At 36.8% G+C, this 22,565-nt stretch overlaps 1 protein-coding gene across 1 annotated transcript in view; it reads right to left on the bottom strand.

The window, feature by feature from the left end:
• The window catches only part of LOC136040331 (eukaryotic elongation factor 2 kinase-like), a gene marked incomplete in the record, with an annotated part of 89,486 nt that overhangs the window by 7,725 nt on the left and 59,196 nt on the right, over window positions 1-22,565 (bottom strand). Inside the window, 4 exon segments of the mRNA XM_065724572.1 lie at window positions 5,204-5,359; window positions 9,204-9,358; window positions 13,878-13,957; window positions 16,507-16,682. Coding sequence (XP_065580644.1) covers window positions 5,204-5,359; window positions 9,204-9,358; window positions 13,878-13,957; window positions 16,507-16,682 — 567 coding nt within the window.

Raw genomic sequence — 22,565 nt, 5'->3', positions numbered from 1 at the left:
AAATTGGATCACACTGCACTGCTGAAATATTTCTAACTTGATAAAAGAAACAATCTAGCAAAATATGGCTAAAAAAGGTAGGATTCTAGCAAAAAAAGCAAAGAAAAAATTCTAACAAAATAGATAACGGATTTAAATTTTATTATTAAAACTTAGAATTTTATATTTGGATCATCCTGTACTACTAAAATATTTCTAACTCGATAAAAGAAGCAATTCTAGAAAAATATAGCTAAAAAAAAGCAGTATTCAAGAAAAAACAATTCTAGCAAAAAAAAGTAATATTTAAGCTGTTAGCGTATAAAATTCTAACTAAATTTATAAGGGTTTTAAATTGTATTATCAACACTTAGCATTTTACAATTAGATCATCCTGTACTGCTGAAATATTTCTAACTCGATAAAAAAAGCAATTCTAGCAAATCATGGCTAAAAAAGTAGTAATCTAGCAGAAAAAAGGAAAGAAAAAATTCTAACAAAATATATAACAGATTTAACTTTTATTATCAAAACTTAGCATTTTATATTTGGATCATCCTGTACTACTAAAATATTTCTAACTCGATAAAAGAAGCAATTCTAGCAAAATATGGCTAAACAAATAGGATTCAAGAAAAAACAATTCTAGCAAAAAAAAAGTAAAATTTAAGCTGTTAGCCTATAAAATTCTAACTAAATTTATAAGGGTTTTAAATTGTATTATCAACACTTAGCATTTTACAATTAGATCATCCTGTACTGCTGAAATATTTCTAACTCGATAAAAAAAGCAGTTCTAGCAAATCATGGCAAAAGTAGTAATCTAGCAGAAAAAGGAAAGAAAAAATTCTAGCAAAAAAAGTAGAATTTAAGCTGTTAGTCTATAAAATTCAAGCAAAATATAGAAGGGTTATAAATTTCACTATCAACACTTAGCATTTTGTAATTGGATCATACTGTACAGCTGACATATTTCTAACTTGATAAAAGACTAACATCTTGCAAAATATGGCTAAAAAAGTAGGATTCTAACAAAAAAAAGATGCAAAGAAAAATTCTAGCAAAATAAAATTAGGATTTAAGCTGTTTGCCTATAAAATTCTAGCAAAATACATAAGCGTTTAAATTTCATTACCAACACTTAGTAATTTGTAATTGGATCATCCTGTACTGTTGAAATATTCTAACTTAAAAAAAGAAAAAAAGAAAAAAATGGATAAAAAAGTATGATTCTAGAAAAAAAAGCAAAGAAAAAACTCTAGCGAAAAAAAAAGTAGGATTTAAGCAGTTAGCCTATAAATTCTAGCAAAGTATAGAAGTGTTATAAATTTCTTTATCAAAATTTAGTAGTTTGTAATTGGATCATTCTGTAGAGATGAAATATTTCTAACTTGATAAAAAAAAAATCTATCAAAATATTGGTAAAAAGTAGGAATCTAGAAAAAAAAAGTAGGACTTAAGCTGTTAGCCTATAAAATTCTAGCAAAATATGGCTAAAAAAATCAAAGAAACAATTCTAGCAATAAAATAGGATTTAAGCTGTTTGCCTAGAAAATTTTAACAGAATATAGAAGTGTTTTAAATTTCAGTATCATCACTTAATATTTTGTAATTGGATCATTCTGTACTTCAAGAATATTATAAATTGATAAAAGAAAAAAATCTAGCAAAATATTGGTAAAAAGTAGGAATCTAGCAAAAAAAATAAAATAATCTAGCAAAAAAAGTAGAACTTAAGCTGTTAGCCTATAAAATTCTAGCAAAATATGGCTAAAAAAATCCAAGAAACAATTCTAGCAATAAAATACGATTTAAGCTGTTTGCCTATAAGATTTTAACAGAATATAGAGGTGTTTTAAATTTCAGTATCATCACTTAATACTTTGTAATTGATCATTCTGTACTTCAAGAATACTATAACTTGATAAAAGAAAAAAATCTAGCAAAATATGGCTAAAAAAGTAGAATTCTGGCAAAAAAAGCATCGAAAATTTGTAGTAAAAAAAGTAGTATTTAACTGTTAGCCTATAAAATTCAAGCAAAATATAGAAGTGTTATAAATTTCATTACCAACATTTAGCATTTTGTAATTGCATCATCCTGTCCTGCTAAAATACTTCTAACTTGATAAAAGAAAAAAAATCTAGCAAAATATGTCTTAAAAAGTAGGATTCTAGCAAAAAAAAGTAGGATTTAAGCTGCGTATAGAATTCTAGCAAAATATAAAAGGGTTATAAATTTCATTATTAGAATTAAGCATTTTCAAATTGGATCATACTGTACCGCTGAAATATTTCTAACTTGATAAAAGAAGCAATTCTAGCAAAATATGGCTAAGAAAAGTAGGATTCTAACAAAAAAAGAAAAGAAAAATTCTAGCAAAATATACAACGGTTTTAAATTTTATTATCAAAACTTAGCATTTTATATTTGGATCATCCTGTACTACTGAAATATTTCTAGATCGATAAAAGAAGCAATTCTAGCAAAGTATGGCGAAGAAAAAGTAGGATTCTAGAAAAAACAAGAGATAAGAGCTCATATGGCACTTGTGACGAGGCCGGACGAGCCAAGAGCTCATATGGTATGAGCTCTAGCAAAATTCTAAGAATCAATAGATTGATTTAAAAGGAAAATCAGAGGCTTAATGCCGGTTGGGATTTAAAATAAGAGCTTTGAGTCACGAGGTTCTTCTAAATATCAAAATTCATTAAGATCCGATCACCCACTCGTAAGTTATAAATACCTCATTTTTTCTACTTTTTCCTCTCCCTTCAGCCCCCCCCCCAGAAGGTCTAATCGGGAAAAACGACTTTATCAAGTCAATTTGTGCAGCTCCCGGACACGCCTACCAATTTCCATGGTCCTAGCACGTCCAGAAGCACCAAACTTGCCAAAGCACTGAGCCCCACCCCCTAACTCCCCCAAGGAGATTGAATCCATCAATGTTACGTCAATCACGTATCTACGAAATTTGCTTATTCTACCCACCAAGTTTAATCCCGATTTCTCTACTCTAAGCGTTTTCCAAAATTTCCAGTTTCCCCCTCCAAGTCCCCACAATGTATACAGATCTGGTCGGGATTTGAAAAAGAGCTCTGAGACATGGGTTCCTTCTAAATATCAAATTTTATTAAGATCCGGTCATCCGTTTTTAAGTTAAAAACTTCTCAATTTTTTTTTCAAACCAACACCCCCCGGTTCCTCCAAAGTGTACACATCCGTTCCAATTATGTCAATCACGTATCTAGAACTTGTGCTTATTCTTCCCATCAAGTTTCATCCCGATCTCTCTACTCTAAGCGTTGTCCAAGATTTCAGTTTCCCCCATTCCATCCCCCTATGTCCCCGGATCCGAGTTTAATTGAAAATGGAGCATCTGAGACATGAGATTCTTCTATATACCAAGTTTCATTAAGATTCAATCACCCATTCGTAAGATAAAGATACCTCAATTTTCACGTTTTCCAAGAATTCCGGTTTCCCCCTCCAACTCCCCCCAATATAACCAGATCTGATCGGGATTTAAAATAAGAGCTTTAAAGCACAAGATCTTTCTAAATATCAAATTTCATTAAGATCTGATCACCCGTTCGTTAACTATTTTTTCTAATTTTACCGAATTACTCCCTCACCCCCCCCCCCCAACTCCACCAAAGAGGGTTAATAGAGTCCGGTTATGTCAGTCACGTATCTTGGACATGTTTTTATTCCTCCCACCAAGTTTCTTCCTAATCTCTCCGCTTTAAGTGTTTCTAGGATTTCCAGGAGCCCCTCCCCCATGACGCTCGATCCGGTAGGGATTTAAAATGAGAGATCTAAGTTACGAGGTCCTTCTAAATATGATATTTCATTAAGATACGATCACTCCTTCGTAAGTTAAAATTACCTCATTTTTTCTAATTTTCAAGAATTAACCCTCCCCCTCCCCCAACTGTCCCCAATAGAGCGGATCCGTTCCGGTTATGTCAATCACGTATATAGGACTTCTGCTTATTTTTCCCGCCAAGTTTCATCCCAATCCCTCCACTCTAAGCGTTTTCCAAAATTTTAGGTTCCCCCACTCAAATCCCCCATACATCACCAGATCCAGAGTGGATCCATTCTGGTTATGTTAGTCACGTATTTTGGACTTGTTTTTATTTTTCATACCAAGTTTCATCCTGATCTCTCCGCTTTAAGTGTTTTACAAGATTTCCAGTCCCCCCGCAACCCCCCCCCCCTTAATGACTCTGGATCCGGTCAGAATTTAAAGTAAGAGATCTGATTTACGAGGTCTTTCTAAATATGAAATTTCATTAAGATCCGATCCCTTCTTCGTAAGTTACAAATACCTCATTTTTTCTAATTTTTCAGAATTAACCCTACCCCCCAACTCCCCCAAACAGAGCTAATCCCAGTTATGTCAATTTCATATCTAGGAGTTCTGCTTATTTTTCCCACCAAGTTTCATCCCAATCCCTCCACTCTAAGCGTTTTCCAAGATTCTAGGTTTCCCCCAATGTCACCGGATCTGGTCTGATTTAAACTAAGAGCTCTGAGACACGCTATCTTTCCAAACATCAAATTTCATTAAGATCCCATCACCCGTTCGTAAGTTAAAAATACTTCATTTTTTCTATTTTTTCCGAATTAACCGGCCCCCACTCCCCCCCCCAGACGGTCAAATCGGGAAAACGTCTATTCCTAATTTAATCTGGTCCAGTCCCTGATCCGCCTGCCAAATTTCATCGTCCTAGCTTACCTGGAAGGGCCTAAAGTAGCAAAACCGGGACCGACAGACCGACAGAATTTGCGATCGCTATGTCACTTGGTTAATATCAAGTGCCATAAAAACAAACGAAATATTCTAGCAAATAATAATATTTAAGCTGTTAGCCTATAAAATTCTAACAAAATATATAAGGGTTTAAAATTTTATTATCAACACTTAGCATTTTACAACTGGGTCATCCTGTACTGCTGAAATACTTCTAACTTGACAAAAGAAAACAGATCTAGGAAAATATGCCTTAAAAAAAGTAGGATTCTAGCAAAAAAAGCAAAGAAAAACTTCTAGCAAAAAAGGAGGATTTAATCTGTTAGACCATAAAATTCTAGCGAAAGTTAAAAGAGTTTAAAATTTCATTATCATCATTTAGCATTTAGTAACTGGATCATCCTCTACTACTGAAATATTTCTAAATTGATTTGGTTTTTACAGGAATGAAACACAGCTTCTTACCTCTTCTGGTTCGTCTTCCATTATTGTGTCTGAAACGACAGAGGAAATACTTGAGCTTGAACGCAGACGTAAAAACTCAGTAAGATGAGTTCGTTCATACTCAGAAGGTATCACACATATTTCTTCATTTCCTCTGAGGACAGTATTGCTCTGTGTCTGAAAAAAAATTTGCTTCAAATAAAAGATTATTTAATAAAGTATTTTACTTTATTAAATATATAATATACAATTTAATTTGACATAGCAATAACACAGCATGACATAGCAACAACGGGTAAACAAAGTGGGAATATTCAGCTCTTTTGTTAGATGCAAGTGCAACTCCTAGAATATAGCCACTTGCCACTCAAATTTTTCCACTTCCAATTACCACATCACACTGTCAACGGATTCTGCCACTCAAATTTCACAGAGTATGTTATTTCGTAAATTAATGCAAATCCACTTTCGTCACAGAAAAACAGAATTCACTTGCACTTTTCTTTACTACTTTGAAAGTGTTGGATCTTTTTACTTCCTTTAAACGTCATTAAAAAAGAACCAATCAGGTTTTGTCCACTTTTTACTGCATCCAAATTTGATATAGCACCAGCAGGTAAATGCAACAGTGGATAAAAAAGGTAGATATTTGGCTACCCTTTGTGACATTTTGCTCCCTTGAGTTTAAAAGAAGGTAGCTCCCCTTTGTGAAATTTGGCTCCCATTGAGTTTTAAAAAAAGTAGATATTTGGCTCCCCTTTATGACATTCGGCTCCCATTGAGTTTAAAAAAGGCAGATATTTAGCTCCCTTTTGTGACATTTGGTTCCCCTTGAGTTTAAAAGAAGGCAGATATTTGGCTCCTCATTGTGATATTTGGCTCCCCTTGAGTTTGACTTGATTTAAGACTCTTTATCAAAAGGGTTATCAGCGTATATAAAGCTAGTTGAAACCCCCAAGTGGCCCAAGTTGCCCTGTCAAGTGCTAGTGCCCATTTTGGCTGAGGAGGCACTGGTCCTAGCCCAGATCCTCTGTTGCTTGGGTTCCCTCCAGGATATTGCCATTCATTTTCCGGGGGATTGGAATTTATGATATTTCTTGTGGGGACACTTGGAGGATTTTTTGGTTCAACCATCTTAAAAAACAGGCTTCTACTTGAGTAGGGAGATTCACCAGCTTAAATGACATCAGGATCTCAGTGTTGAGGATCTTATCATACCATTTGAAGCATTTAATTCGACAAAAGTGTTTAGTATGAACGGCGTTAACCATTCTTAGTTATCGGCCACGTGTCCTACAAAATATTGTTTGTGGCTATGGCGTTGTAAATTCGAGCTCTGGGGTGACAACTAATATAAGGTGTGAAAGAGACTGTTCGCAGGAGTCGTCCAAATACAGAGTTGGCCTTTGGTGATCTGGCTGTGAATTCGGCATCAAGTGTGCCATTTGAAGATACGAAATATGAGAAGTCGTCCAAATACAGAGTTGGCCTTTGGTGATCTGGCTGTGAATCCGGCATCAAGTGTGCCGTTTGAAGATACGAAATATGGGAGTCGTCCACATACAGAATTGGCCTTTGGTGATCTGGCTGTGAATTCGGCATCAAGTGTGCCATTTGAAGATACGAAATACGGGAAGTTGTCTAAATACAGAATTGGCCTTTGGTGATCTGGCTGTGAATTTGGCATCAAGTGTGGCATTTGAAGATACGAAATATGTGAACCACCTTACACGTAAGGATGAACATGATTAATTCCAAAATAAGGCAATTGACGTCAGAAAAATAAACTAATTGAATTAAACCACACTTTTAACAAGCGAGTTCAGAATAAAGAGATGGAGATACTAGAGGTACATGATCCACAAGAAAAAAGTACACGTCCCACACGATATACGGTGTTGAACTCCACTCAATCTTCAAAGGAGGGTAAGACAACGCAACAAACTAGGTCAGTCGTTGGAGACGGAGGCAACAAGTGTCAAAACTGCCATGATTGAGTTCTGGTCCCTGGCTCAAAATCGACTGGATTGGAGGTTGACCGTTGCTGCCTTATGCACCTCTAAGCATGGGAAGACCTAGGTCTATCTAATTCACATCTGACTTGTTTTAATAATTTATCTTTTATATATTTTTATATTTTATAGATAAATTAATTTTTATTACCAAGAAAAAGCCATAAATCTTTCGATCTCAAGACAACTCAGCATTAACTCAAATCAAAACGAGCAGCATTATTTGCTTTCCGATGACGATTCCCTGAAAGTATCTACTGATTCCTTCACAAGAACGTAAAACAGCGAGCTACAGCCTTGAACTGGGACGAGGTAAAGGACTAGAGATGTATGGGATACAATGAAGTATCAGGCACAGTGAATCTGGATATTAAAATATGGCTAATTTTTCTAGGCGCTTTAAGCCTGCAGCACAGCTTAGATACCAATACAGTTATGAAAACTCCCATCTTGCCCATGAGAAGCTTTTAGTACAGAGCTTTGAACTTGGTTCCTCCTCCAAGCCCGCGCTCCGACGTGTAGATCGTACTACAACACCATAAGCGGGAACGCAATCTTGTATATATTGGTATCTAGGCTCTGAATTTCTTAGACTTTTAGATTCAGACTGCCAGTTTCCTGTCTCCAGCCGCTAGTATCGCCACCGCACACTGTGTCCCAAAAATAAATCAAGTTTTCATAACTTTATTGGTATCTAAGCTAAGGCCTGCAGTAAATACATACAGAGCGATTGTGCAACTCAACCCTACATAAGGTCTTTGTCAAACTAGGATTTATATCCTAACCTATAAAATCAGCCTGTTTAATAAATAATTTTTTGAATTATTTAAATTTTAAAAATTAAATTATCTTTAATTGAAGCTTAGGAAGAGGGCACTTGGCGGGAAATGTAAACAATCGAAATGGCTGCGAGAATGGCGTTTATCAGTTGTTTTTTAAATACCAGGCATAGAACACAAAGACAATTTAAGATACAAAGGTAATTTAGGGTAATTTTGGAAATACCACTGGTAATTATCTGATTGATAAGAAAAGTGGAACATCACGAATTTAATATCAGTGCCAACAATTTTATTTTAGAAGTAGAAGTGAAAAAAAAGTCAAAATTCAGTTTACAGTAAAACGTTGAGCAATACTTGTAATGCTCGCCACGTAGCTGGTAATTATCCAATTAATAAGACAAGCGGATTATCACATACCGAATGACGATGCCACCAATCTTATCTCAAAATTAAAAACAAACTAAAATCTAATTTACATTAGGATGTTCAGTAATACTGGTAATGTTGGCCATAGAGCTAGTAATTATCTAATTGCCAAGACAAGTGGACAATCACCAACTGAATGACAATGCCACCGATCTTTTCTTAGAAGTAAATAAAGCTAAAATCCAGTTTACATTTGGACATTCAGCAACAAAGGTAGTACTGGCCCCGCAGATGGCAATGATCTAATTGCCAAGTCAAGCGAAACATCATGAACTGATTTACGGTGCCACCAATCTCACCTTAGAAGCTAAAAGAATTTTGAAGTTTTAAAAGTCGGTTTGCTTTATCAAAAGTGAACTTCGGTTTCATTGTTACCATAAAGTGTAATTGTTACCATATCCCATTGTTACCACTCGTGATGACGAACATTAGCAACTAATTGAATTAAACCACACTTTCACACACGCAGGAGTAGGGAAGTAACCTCTCTTTTTCCTTTTGCTTTGGTTACTTTCTTGTTTTATAACACAACGATGGAACCACAAACCTTACCATGAAAACGAGAGGAATTTTAATGTCAATGCTATCCGAATCACCTGTTTATTCTTTCGCTAATATCTTCTATGGTGCCACAGTGACTGCACCATGAACCTTGCCGTAAAAATAAAATAAATTTTAATGTAAATGCTATACAATTCATCTATTTATTCTATCGTTACTTTCTTTTATGATGTCACAGTTATGGCACCACGAACTTTACCACAAAATAAAATAAATTTTATCAGAAATAAAGATAGTTACCGAGGAACATGAATGATTTTTGATTTCTTCTGCTTCCGAAGGAGAGAGATCAAACTGAGAAAGACCAAGACTTCTGCATATATTATTGCAATGATGGCTATGAAAGAAGAGGGCCATACCCTTTGTTCCCAGATTCCCATCACCATATTCAGTTCCTAAATGGAATAAACAACATAGAGTAGGGAATACAAATGGCACACACCCCAAATTATACTTTTATTTCACATGGTCATTGTGCTTGAACGTGAAAAATCTCCATTTATTTTCTTATCTTCGATGCGAAATTTCTGCTAGACCAAACTGGATGCTTGAAATCTTGACTTGATTCCATTTCGTTACTTTAAGCTGAGCTTTGGTGATTTAATTCAAAACAGTTTTAATTCTATTATACTTCATCTAATTGGATTTAATTAATTAATTCAATTGGACTAGACTAAATTAATTTAACTTAATCAGAGGTTCTAATCTTTAACAGACATCATGTATTTTGGTAGGCTCCTACTGCTTATTAATTCGCACCATTGACAAAGGTTTATATAAAAGCTATTAAGGGTTAGTAGGCTATAAGTTATAGTATACCGACAAACATTACTATATCTTTTTACGGTTAAAAAAAGAATTAGCTATGAAAGTGTTCAAAGAAGATATTGGGAGTTATCCAAGTCTGAGGTTCAAAGGCGATCGATATCCAAGCGTTATCATTATATTTAACTATTATAGGATGCTATATCTACCTATAGCTATATTCTTTCTATCTATACTATATACTATACTATTTAATATACTATACTATTTCGATTCTATCTATATCTATAGATATCTATGTGGTGCTGTTTTCTTGCAATAAATGTCGGTGGTCTGATCTTCATATTTATTTTTTTTTCAGTTTTTCTTCCATTTTGCTCTCTTAAAACAATTATGTTTATAAGTGGATTTACTGATTACCACGTTAATTGTTACGGCGACTAACTTTTCACCCTTTTATATTGGTGATCTCCGATGGTCACCGATGATCTCTCAAACGCTGAGGTTCGAAGGCGTTGTGCCCAGAAGGCCCCCCTCTCAGTAACCATAAAACAACGACGACTGGAATTCCTGGCACACACACCACGACGGCCAGCTGGAACCATATCCCGCGATTTCCTCACCTGTGATCCCCTTCCAACTTGGAAACGTGGACCAGGCAGCCAAAGACAGAATATCTGGCAAAGATTCAAGAATGACCTTGGATACTTGGGTTGGCTTCCACTGACACGGATGTCGTTGAGATAAAGACTGGCTGAAGATTGCAGAAGAGGCTACTACTGACAGATCGTGCTAGACTACCTCAGTCATCCCATCGTCCATTGGTGCCGGGCAGGATGGATTATCGTTTGGTTCCCGACGAAAGTAAAAGTAAGCTTATATTGATGTATATCGTCTTGGCAACTGTCGTCATTATATAGTTTTAATATGACTTCATTTAATGTTTTAACCTACGAATAGTAATGTCATTCATCATCTTGTAAATGAAGATGCAGTTTTCGTCAAAAAATGGATTTTTTTTTAACATCGTACTTTAGTACTTACATAAACACGAAGATATAGCAATTTTCTCTCAAACCAACCCCTAAAAAGCTCTCCAAGATATTCCAGTGCCCCACTAGCAGAGAAGAAGAGATAAGAAAAAAAAAGAATACTCGTAAATTAGTGCTATCCATGTAAAAGTGATTTTCCTTTCAGTTGAAGCCAGGGGCTTTAAGTTTCCTGTATAGGATTTTTGGCAATGAAATGATGTACGTCTCATTTTGACCAAACTTTTTTTTAGGGGTTTCAAGCTATATATCGAAATTCCCACATACTAATTTTCAAAATAAAATTTAACTGTTATGAGTAATCGAGGTAACAGTTACCATATTTAAATTACCTACAAAAGTACTCTTTTTCACTAGCCAGTTTTTTCTAAACGCGGTTTTGCAATTTTTAGTCATTATTTGCTGTGGTTTGTTCTTAACTACGTTCAGCTACCACTGCAACCAAGATTACGTTTGGCACTGCCAACGCGTCTGATGACGTATCAGCGAGGTTATTGTCCGCATTGACAACCTCATCATCACACAAAACTATCGTCGTCATTTCCTTTATTTACTATCATCTTGAATATTACTAATGACGTCGTCGAAATCATCATTTCTACCGATAAGTCTTGAAATAAAGGATAATGGAATACTGAAGAATTATGGCAGATATTTCAGGTCGATCTTCGTGGCTATTTGTTTTAGACGCCTTTGGAATTATCATCATCATCTAATTTCCTTCAAATTCTCCCTGCAACACCTTGCTCACCAAAAAGCCTTTGGCTCCTCCTCTATCGATCTTAATTTTCAAATTTAATTAAAACGTCAAACTTAACCCAATTAACAAAATTATTTATTTAATGAAATTATCAACTTATGTAATTAAATCATCATGACTGTTTAAAAACATCATATATAAAAGCATTACACATTAATCCATGAACACATTATACATGAACACAAACACATGTGTTATGGCTATTACATAAACACATTAAATTATAATAGCCTAAGGACAGCGAACACTGTTTGTCTAAGTATTTTGGCCAACTCTTGGCACTTTCTGTCCAAGCTACCAACAAAGGTTTCCTAAGAAGTTTGAAGCACGCAAAACCGGCTATTTAGGTTTGGTTTTCTGTTGCCACCATTTTTATTATATGTCTAGTGGCTACTTACTAGTATTTTAATGCTTTTTCATATTAACTGGCATATATTCAACTAAAAACCCTGTGGTAGCATAGTGTATTGATGCTCTGCTCAGCAATACGAGGTCCAGGGATTGATCCTCTCTCCGGAAAGGTTGGGCAACAGGCTTACTGCATGTCCCTGTAAACAACTGGAAACCACTCAGCCAGCAGTGGCTCTGGAGAATCTTTATCCTTTTTTTCAATTCAACCCCAAAAAAATTATGTTTGGTTGTGGCACTAAGCATAGTGGCAATAATTTAAAATCCACGCTAGGCAGAACGTGTTTCGACGAGATCCTTTCAAGCCACCGGCAAAGAATTTCTCATGGGTTTGAAGCAGGTAATATGGTTATTAAACTTATTTATGACTGCAACTATTCTTGTTCGATGACTTTTGGTTGTTTATCAACTCGCGTATTGCAATGCTTAATCTCCATCATCTGGCATCTAAAAAATCCCTGTCGCACAAGGTTGTTCATCATCTTGGTTGTTGGATTGGTGGATCATATTGGTCTTGGATGCAACTTGGTTGTTCATCAACTCGCGTATTACAATGCTTGATCTCCATCATCTGGCGTCTAAAAAATCCCTGTCGCACAAGGTTGTTCATCATCTTGGTTGTTGCATTGGTGGATCATATTGGTCTTGGATGCAACTTGGTTGTTCATCAACTCGCGTATTACAATGCTTGATCTCCATCATCTGGCATCTAAAAAATCCCTGTCGCACATGGTTGTTCATCACCTTGGTTGTTGGATTGGTGGATCAACTTGGTCTTGGAAGCAACTTGGTTGTTTATCAACTCGCGTATTACAATGCTTGATCTCCACCATCTGGCACCAAAAAAGTCCCTGTCGCACATGGTTGTTCATCACCTTGGTTGTTGGATTGGTGGATCAACTTGGTCTCGGATACAAATTGGTTGTTTATCAACTCGCGTATTACAATGCTTGATCTCCATCATCTGGCATCTAAAAAATCCCTGTCGCACATGGTTGTTCATCACCTTGGTTGTTGGATTGGTGGATCAACTTGGTCTTGGATGCAAATTGGTTGTTTATCAACTCGCGTATTACAATGCTTGATCTCCATCATCTGGCATCTAAAAAGTCCCTGTGGCACATGGTTGTTCATCACCTTGGTTGTTGGATTGGTGGATCATCTTGGTCTTGGATGCAACTTGGTTGTTCATCAACTCGCGTATTACAATGCTTGATCTCCATCATCTGGCATCTAAAAAGTCCCTGTGGCACATGGTTGTTCATCACCTTGGTTGTTGGATTGGTGGATCAACTTGGTCTTGGATGCAACTTGGTTCTTTATCAACTTGCGTATTACAATGCTTGATCTCCATCATCTGGCATCTAAAAAGTCCCTGTCGCACATGGTTGTTCATCACCTTGGTTGTTGGATTGGTGGATCAACTTGGTCTTGGATGCAACTTGGTTGTTTATCAACTCACGTATTGCAATGCTTAATCTCCATCATCGACATCTAAAAAGTCCCTGTCGCACATGGCGGAGTTTGAATTATCCACTGATCGAGTCATACGTCTTGAAGTTCTGAGTCATTCAATAAGCAAGGGGTCAATTTTCCGCTTCTTCAGCTTAACTTCAGATTAAATATACCACAAAAAGCACTTCAAAAAATTATTTATATGCATTTTCGTTGCGTTTATACGAGTCGGACAAAAATGTCGGGGAGGGGAAGGGTCAAACACCCTACCACCCCCTCCCATTGAAAACGTCCCTGATGGTAAAATTGGGCACAAGACCATATGCATTTGGCGGCAGGTTGCAAGTTTCAATTGAATTTTTCCTCACTAAAGTTTAAACAGTTTAAATTCTATGGATGTTGAATTTTATGCCGACTTTAAAAGAAAATATTGAAATAAAAATCATACTGTATTGATAGCAAAAAAAAGACACTTACCACAGGCAGTGTGAATTTGTGGATCTGTATATAGATCACCAACCCCTTGAATATCAACAACCATCAACTCATGTCCGGACCTACAAGTTAAAGCCCAATTTAAAAAAAGATAAATTCAGCAATTAATTGCAGCAGTTAAATTGAAGACAAAATATAAAATTATTGATTACGATTGTTTTGACTATTATTTTAAATTGTTTATTTTTTATTATCATACCAAATCATTTAATTATACTATTTTTATGTTATTATACTAAATTACTTATTACAATATTTTCACCTTATATTTAAATACCACAGAATTATTTTTTATTGAATTGTATTATTATTATTTTATTATTATAATTATACTACTATTGAGTAATATTAATCAGAATAAAGTAATAAATAAACAAAGAGACTTTAAAAGACTTTAAGTTTGTGGCCTGTTCTTGAATACTTCTTTTTATGTTCGTCTAGACCAGAATTTCGGATTTAGCCTACCAGCGCCACCCAGTTTGTCATCGCGTTTCGTTATGCAAGTTTTGGTCTTAATTACTTTAATAGTGTTTTTGTCGTTTTGCTTCTGGGGTTTTATTAGCACAAAAGAGGAGAGTCTCCCTATGTGGTTTGAAATACTTCTAGGAAAAATTAAAATGGTAACCCAAAATAGCTTTGAAGTTCGAGGACCTAAAAATCAAATAAAGCATTTTAGTAAAAGCATAACAAGAAATACAAAAATTATCAAAAAAAATAAGAGATGAAAATAAAAATAAAATACATTAAGATTGATGGAGAAGAGGCCAGGCCTGAAGTAACATTTTTGTTTACGATTTGGTTTTGTTTCCTATTTTCATTATTTTTGTGTGTGTGTTTTTTTTTTTCTTGCTTTTGTTATGGCAGGTCAATGTAGTTTGCAAAATTATTTTAATTAAGCAACTACCTTCTCGGGGGATATTTTGTCCTTGCAAAGTCTCCTTTACAAGAAGACTACAAAAAAAGAAAATATTGAAAAAAAAGAAGCAAAACAGAAACATAAAAAGAAAAAGAAAACTGTGGAGAAAAAAGAAATGAAGCCAACCTGATTTTTTTTTTTTTTAACAGGCTTTCTCGGCTCCATCAGAGATGATGATATGCCACTAGTCCTGGTAACTACCTCATTTTCCAAAACTAAGGTATTTGCTATACCTTCTCTTGAACGCGTCAAGGGAAGAATTTTCCAAGATTACCTCTGCCGGCAATCTATTCCATGTGGCAACCGATCGCCAGACAAAACTTGTTTTCAGATATTCTTGGCGGGGAATACTCTGCTCAAGGTAGTCTTGACGTGCTGTACTGCGGTGAGTTGATCGCAAAGACTTTGCTCAGTCAGGAAGAAGCTTCGATAGTTCCTCTGATGGAGGGTTATACATATACTTGTAGAAAACCGACATGGACGCCAAGTCGAGGCGTTCCTGGATCAAATGTGGGGTATTAGCTTTCGTATTGCCAGATGTTGCTGCATTAACTGCTTAATTTTGAATTTGTTGGAGTGGAGCGATGTGGCATTTTGGTGAACCAGCGAAGTGAGGACATACAAATTCCATGACAGGTCTGATGCAAGAATTGAGAAGTGGCAGAATAGACTCTTCAGGGAGGAAACTTTCACATCTCCACGTGAGATGAGAGATCCGAAGAGAAATTAACTCCCAGAAGGCGCAGTGTATTAACTCGCGTTATTGCCTCTCCTTTGAAGACGAAATCAGGATGAGCCTTCATATTACGGGCCTTAGAAATTAGGGGCTCTTTCGTTTTTGATGCGTTAAAACTTACAAGCCATGCATCTGTCCACATCTCAATTTCCTCCAGGTCAGCCTCAAGCCCCATGTGGGGATCCTATATTAGTAAGGTCAAACTCTGCCTCTGGAACAGTGATCCCATGAGCAATTTTCCAGGCTTTCGGGATGACCCCGCTGTAAAATATTTTCCATTCAGAGATGCGAGAGAGATTCAGGGGCACATCTTTTAAGGATGATATTGGTAATCGTGTCAGGTCCTGAAGTTTTGGTGACACCAAGTTGGCTTAGCGTTCTGGGCATCTTACTAATAGTGATGGTAACGCTGGTGAAATGGAATCAAATGTTTTACACGCTCTTGTATTAAAATTGTTTATTTCTTTATCTTTGATTAAAATTTTCTAGTTCATTTTTACTTATTTCTTGTTATGATTTTGCACTTTAAATCGTAATATCCTTCTTTTTTGGCTTGGGCATGGGCTTTTTTTTATGGGTCTAATAATTCAAGACGCCATTTACACTGTGTATCCTCACGACACATTCTGGACTTAAACAACAAGCCAACTTCTACAAGGGCGTCAAGTATATCCCCACCCCTGACAGATTTTGAAGAAAACTTTTTTTTTTGTGTATTTCTGATGAAAGATATCTTTCTTGGCATATATTGAAAAAACTGAAAAAAAACAAGAAGGTGACCTATTAATTTAAAAAAAAATGTCCTACTTTACATCTTTGTTGATTGACTCAACTGTTTCTCGACAGTCATTTTTTCGAAATTCGGTCGTCAAGACAGATTTCCTCCTAGAACTTCCTTCTGAACAATTCAGTTATACGGTTAACGCTTAGAATATTGGACCTTTAACAGTTTTACTTACCTTTCGAAAGTGAAATGGCTGAAAGCATGCGGCGTTTGACGCTGAATGTCATCTTTAACAAATCCAGAATTTGAGTTGTATTTGACATAATTTCCTTCAATAAAATTTTCAACGTGGTACAAAGGTCTTCCTGGCTTATCAGGAAACTCCAGTACTGCCATCTGGCAACAGTCAACCTAAAAAAAAAAAAAAACTAAATTTGCACAGTATCTTGAAGTTATTTATTGAAGCACCTCTTCCTACTCTAACGCCGAAACTTCAATATATTTATATAAATTTATATAAATATTTATTATATTAATATTTATATATATATATATATATATATATATATATATATATATATATATATATATATATATATATATATATATATATATATATATATATATATATATATATATAAGAATAAAATTGGTCAAGACTAGAAGTCTAACACATTTACGCATGATGGTACACATTTGAGAAATATTATATTGCAAGTAGAAGCACCAAACTCGCCAAATCACTGAACCCCTCCCCCAACTCCCCCAAAGAGAGCGAATCCAGTACGGTTCCGTCAATCACGTATCAAGGACATTTGCTTATTCTATCCACCAAGCTTCATCCCGATTCCTCCACTCAAAGTGTTTTCCAGGATTTTCCCCTCCAACTCCCCCAATGTCAAAAGATCTGGTCAGGACTTGAAATAAGAGCTCTGAGACATGACTTCCTTCTAAATATCAAACTTCATTAAAATCCAATCACCTATTCGTAAGATAAAAATACCACAATTTTCATGTTTTCTAAGAATTCCGATTTCCCCCTCCAATCCCCCCAATGTCACAGGATCTGGTCGGAATTTAAAATTAGAGCTTTGCACAAGATCCTTCTAAATATCAAATTTCATTAAGATCTGGTCACCCTTTCGTAAGTTAAAAATACCTCAATTTTCAAAATTACCCCCCCCCCCAACTCTACCAAAGAGAGCAGATCCGGTCCGGTTATGTCAGTCACGTATCTTAGACAGGTTTTTATTCTTCCCATCCAGTTTCATCCTGGTCTCACCGCTTTAAGTATTTTCAAAGATTTCCGGTACCCCCAATTACGCAGGATCCGGTTGAGATTTAAAATAAGAGATCTGAGTTACGAGGTCCTTCAAAATATGGAATTTCATTAAGATCCGATAACTCCTTCGTAAGTTGAAAATACGTCATTTTTTCTAATTTTTCAGAATTAACAACCCCCCCCCCAATAGAGCGGATCCGTTCCAATTATGTAAATCACGTATCTAAGACTTCTGCTTATTTTTCCCACCAAGTTTCATTCCGACCCCTCCAATCTAAGCGTTTTCCATCATTTTAGGTTCCCCCACCCCAAACTCCCCCCAATGTCACCAGATCCGGTCGGGACTTAAAATAAGAGCTTTGATACACGATATCCTTCTAAATATCAAATTTCATTGAGATCCGATCACCCGTTCGTAAGTTAAAAATACCTCATTTTTTCTATTTTTTTCAGAATCGACCCCCCCCCCCAATAGAGCGGATCCGTTCTAATTATGTAAATCACGTATCTAAGACTTCTGCTTATTTTTCCCACCAAGTTTCATCCCGATCCCTCCAATCTAAGCGTTTTCCATCATTATAGGTTCCCCCACCCCCCCCCCCCCCCGATGTCACCAGATCCGGTCGCGAGTTAAAATAAGACCTTTGAGACACGATATCCTTCTAAATATCTAATTTCATTGAGATGCGATCACCCGTTCGTAAGTTAAAAATACCTCCATTTTTTTCTAATGTTTCAGAATTACCCCCCCCCCCCCCCAACTAACCCAAAGAGAGCGGATCCGTTCCGGTTATGTCAATCATGTATCTAAGACTTGTGCTTATTTTCCCCACCAAATTTCATCCCGATCCCTCAACTCCAAGTGTTTTCCAAGTTTTAGGTTTCCCCTCCCAACTCCCCACAATGTCACCAGATCCGGTCGAGATTTAAAATAAGAGCTCTGAGACATGATATCCTTCTAAATATCAAATTTCATTGAGATCCGATCACCCGTTCGTAAGTTAAAAATACCTCATTTTTTCTAATTTTTCAGAATTAATCCCCCCCCCCTAACTACCCCAAAGAGAGCGGATCCGTTCCGGTTATGTCAATCATGTAGCTAGGACTTGTGCTTATTTTTCCCACCAAGTTTCATCCCGATCCCTCCACTCTAGGTGTTTTCCAAGTTTTAAGTTTCCCCCTCTCAACCCCCCCCCCAATGTCACCAGATCTGGTCGGGATTTAAAATAAAAGCTCTGAGACACGATATCCTTCTAAATATCAAATTTCATTGAGATCCGATCACCCGTTCGTAAGTTAAAAATACCTTATTTTTTTAGTTTTTCAGAATTACCCCCCCCCCCCCCAACTACCCAAAAGAGAGCAGATCCGGTCTGGTTATGTCAGTCATGTATCTTAGACAGGTTTTTATTCTTCCCATCCAGTTTCATCCTGATCTCACCGCTTTAAGTATTTTCTAAGATTTCCGGTTCCCCCTATCTCCCCCCCCCCCAATTACGCTGGATCCGGTTGAGATATAAAATGAGAGATCTGAGTTACGAGGTCCTTCTAAATATCAAATTTCATTGAGATGAGATCACCCTTCGTAAGTTAAAAATACCTCATTTTTTGTAATTTTTCAGAATTACCCCCCCCCCCCCCCCCAACTACCCCAGAGAGAGCGGATCCGTTCCGGTTATGTCAACCATGTATCTAGGACTTGTGCTTATTTTTCCCACCCTATTTCATCTCGATCCCTCCACTCTAAGTGTTTTCCAAGAATTTAGGTTTCCCCCTCCCAGCTCCCCCCCCCCCCAATATCACCAGATACGGTCGGGATTTAAAATAACAGCTCTGAGACACGATATCCTTCCAAACATCAAATTTCATTGAGATCTGATCAACCGTTCGTAAGTTAAAAATACTTCAATCTTTTTATTTTTTCCGAATTAACCGGCCCCCCACTCCCCACCAGATGGTCAAATCGGGAAAACTATTTCTAATTTAATCTGATCAGGTCCCTGATACGCTTGCCAAATTTCATCGTCCTAGCTTACCTGGAAGTGCCTAAAGTAGCAAAACCGGGACCGACAGACAGACCGACAGACAGACCGACAGAATTTGCGATTTCTATATGTCACTTGGTTAATACCAAGTGCCATAAAAAGGGGTGAGTGAGCGGGCCTAACTATTCAGTTACTTTCAGCTCTCAAAAAGAGCAATTTCCACTAAAAAGGCAATCAGAACTCCAGATATATGTCTGAATCAGATTCTTCCCGGACACTGAATCGATACAATCCCCTAGTGAAGAAAAAACTAAGAGTGACAATCCCCCTAATGAAGAAAAAACTAACAGTGACAATCCCCATTGTGAAAAAAAACCAACAGTGACAATCCCCCAGTGAAGAAAACACTCACACTGACAATCCCCCTAGTGAAGAAAAAATTAACAGTGACAATCCCCCTAGTGAAGGAAAAACTAACAATGACAAAAAACATGAGATCCAAAAAAGTCAGCAATCTCGTGGTCCTGTTTTTGAAATTATGTTACGTGGAGATTCATTTCTACGTTAAACCAAATATTTTTGTACTAATAACTTCTTATGAAAACTTTTAAAATTGATAAATTTTACATATTTGGAATCGGTCAAAAAATGGAGATTCTTTATCTCCTTATATTATATATTAGATTATATTGGAGATTCTAAAAATGGAGAACTATTATTGAAACTTTTTAATGTCGATCTTTTCTCTCTTTTTTGTTGCTATTGGAACATGTAACTCTTTTCTGGCAGTTTGGAGTCAACGCACTAGCATAAACTTAGCACAGAGCGATATTTTCCCCGTATTTTTTTTTCCAGCCCCGAGGCTAAAAAAAAAGAAAGGTCGTAAATAGATGTACAAGCCTCATTGAGCTTGGCTAGGAGTAAACAGCTAGACCTGTTCTATAATACTGGAATCAAAATACTAGCATACACTTTGTGATGAGCACTGTGTCTCCCATGCATTAGACAGTTAGGGGAGGAGTCATTCAGCTAAGCTAGGACAAAACAGCTAGAATCTTTCAGAAATATTGGAACCAGAACACTTACATACAACCTTTTATAATACTGGAGTCAGCATACTAACGTACACTTTGTGATGAGTGCTGTGTCTCCCATGCATTAGACAGCAAGGAGAGGATTCGTTCAGCTAGGCTAGGCCAAAACAGCTAGACCCCTTCAGGAATATTGGAGCCAGAACACTTACATAGACCTGTTACAGAGTAATGTGTATTTCCTTTCTTTCCCGCCTTGTCAAAACAGAATATTATGTAGAAAGCTCAGAGAGGGCTTATTCGGCTACGCTTGGACTAAACAGCTAGACCTCTTCTATAATACTGGAGTCAGCATACTAACGTACACTTTGTGATGAGCGCTGTGTCTCCCATGCATTAGACAGTTAGGGGAGGAGTCATTCAGCTAAGCTAGGACAAAACAGCTAGACCCCTTCAGCAATATTGGAACCAGAACACTTACATAGACCTGTTACAGAGTAATGTACAGTTCCTTTCTTCCCATCCTTGTCAAAACATAATATTATGTAGAAAGCACAGAGAGGGCTTATTCGGCTACGCTTGGACTAAACAGCTAGACCTCTTCTATAATACTGGAGTCAGCATACTAACGTACACTTTGTGATGAGCGCTGTGTCTCCCATGCATTAGACAGTAAGGAGAGGATTCGTTCAGCTAGGCTAGGCCAAAACAGCTAGACCCCTTCAGGAATATTGGAGCCAGAACACTTACATAGACCTGTTACAGAGTAATGTGTATTTCCTTTCTTTCCCGCCTTGTCAAAACAGAATGTTATGTAGAAAGCTCAGAGAGGGTTCATTCGGCTGAGCTTAGACTAAACAGCTAGACATCTTCTATAATACTGGAGTCAACATACTAACGTACACTTTGTGATGAGCGAAGTGTCTCCCATGCATTAGACAGCTAGAGGAGGACTCGTTCAGCTAGGCTATGCCAAAACAGCTAGACCCCTTCAGCAATATTGGAACCAGAACACTTATATAGACCTGTTACAGAGTAATGTGTATTTCCTTTCTTTTCCACCTTGTCATAAAAAATGTTATGTAAAAAGCTCATAGAGGGTTCATTCGACTACGCTTGGAATAAATAGCTAGACCTCTTCTATAATACTGGAGTCAACATACTAACGTACACTTTGTGATGAGCGTTGTGTCTCCCAAGCATTAGACAGCTAGAGGAGGACTCGTTCAGCTAGGCTATGCCAAAACAGCTAGACCCCTTCAGCAATATTGGAACCAGAACACTTACATAGACCTGTTACAGAGTAATATGTGTTTCCTTTCTTTCCCGCATTTTCAAAACAGAATGTTATGTAGAAAGCTCAGAGAAGGCTCATTTTGCTACGCTTGGACTAAACAGCTAGACCTCTTCTATAATACTGGAGTCAACATACTAACGTACACTTTGTGATGAGCGCTGTGTCTTCCATGTATTAGACAGTTAGGGGAGGATTCGTTCAGATAAGCTAGGACAAAACAGCTAGACCCCTTCAGCAATATTGGAACCAGAACACTTACATAGACCTGTTACAGAGTAATGTGTATTTCCTTTCTTTCCCGCCTTGTCAAAACAGAATGTTATGTAGAAAGCTCAGAGAAGGCTCATTTTGCTACGCTTGGACTACACAGCTAGACCCCTTCAGCAATATTGGAACCAGAACACTTACATAGACCTGTTACAGAGTAATGTGTATTTCCTTTCTTCCCGTCTTGTCAAACAGAATGTTATGTAGAAAGCTCAGAGAAGGCTCATTTTGCTACGCTTGGACTAACAGCTAGACCTCTTCTATAATACTGGAGTCAACATACTAACGCACACTTTGTGATGAGCGCTATGTCTCCCATGCATTAAACAGTTAGGGGAGGACTCGTTCAGCTAGGCTAGGCCAAAACAGCTAGACCCCTTCAGCAATATTGGAACCAGAACACTTACATAGACCTGTTATAGAGTAATGTGT

The sequence above is a fragment of the Artemia franciscana genome, chromosome 20, assembly GCF_032884065.1.
Source record: "Artemia franciscana chromosome 20, ASM3288406v1, whole genome shotgun sequence".
Taxonomy (NCBI): domain Eukaryota; kingdom Metazoa; phylum Arthropoda; class Branchiopoda; order Anostraca; family Artemiidae; genus Artemia; species Artemia franciscana.
The sequence above is the reverse complement of the archived record's forward strand: the minus strand, read 5'-3'. Positions and strand labels throughout refer to the sequence as shown.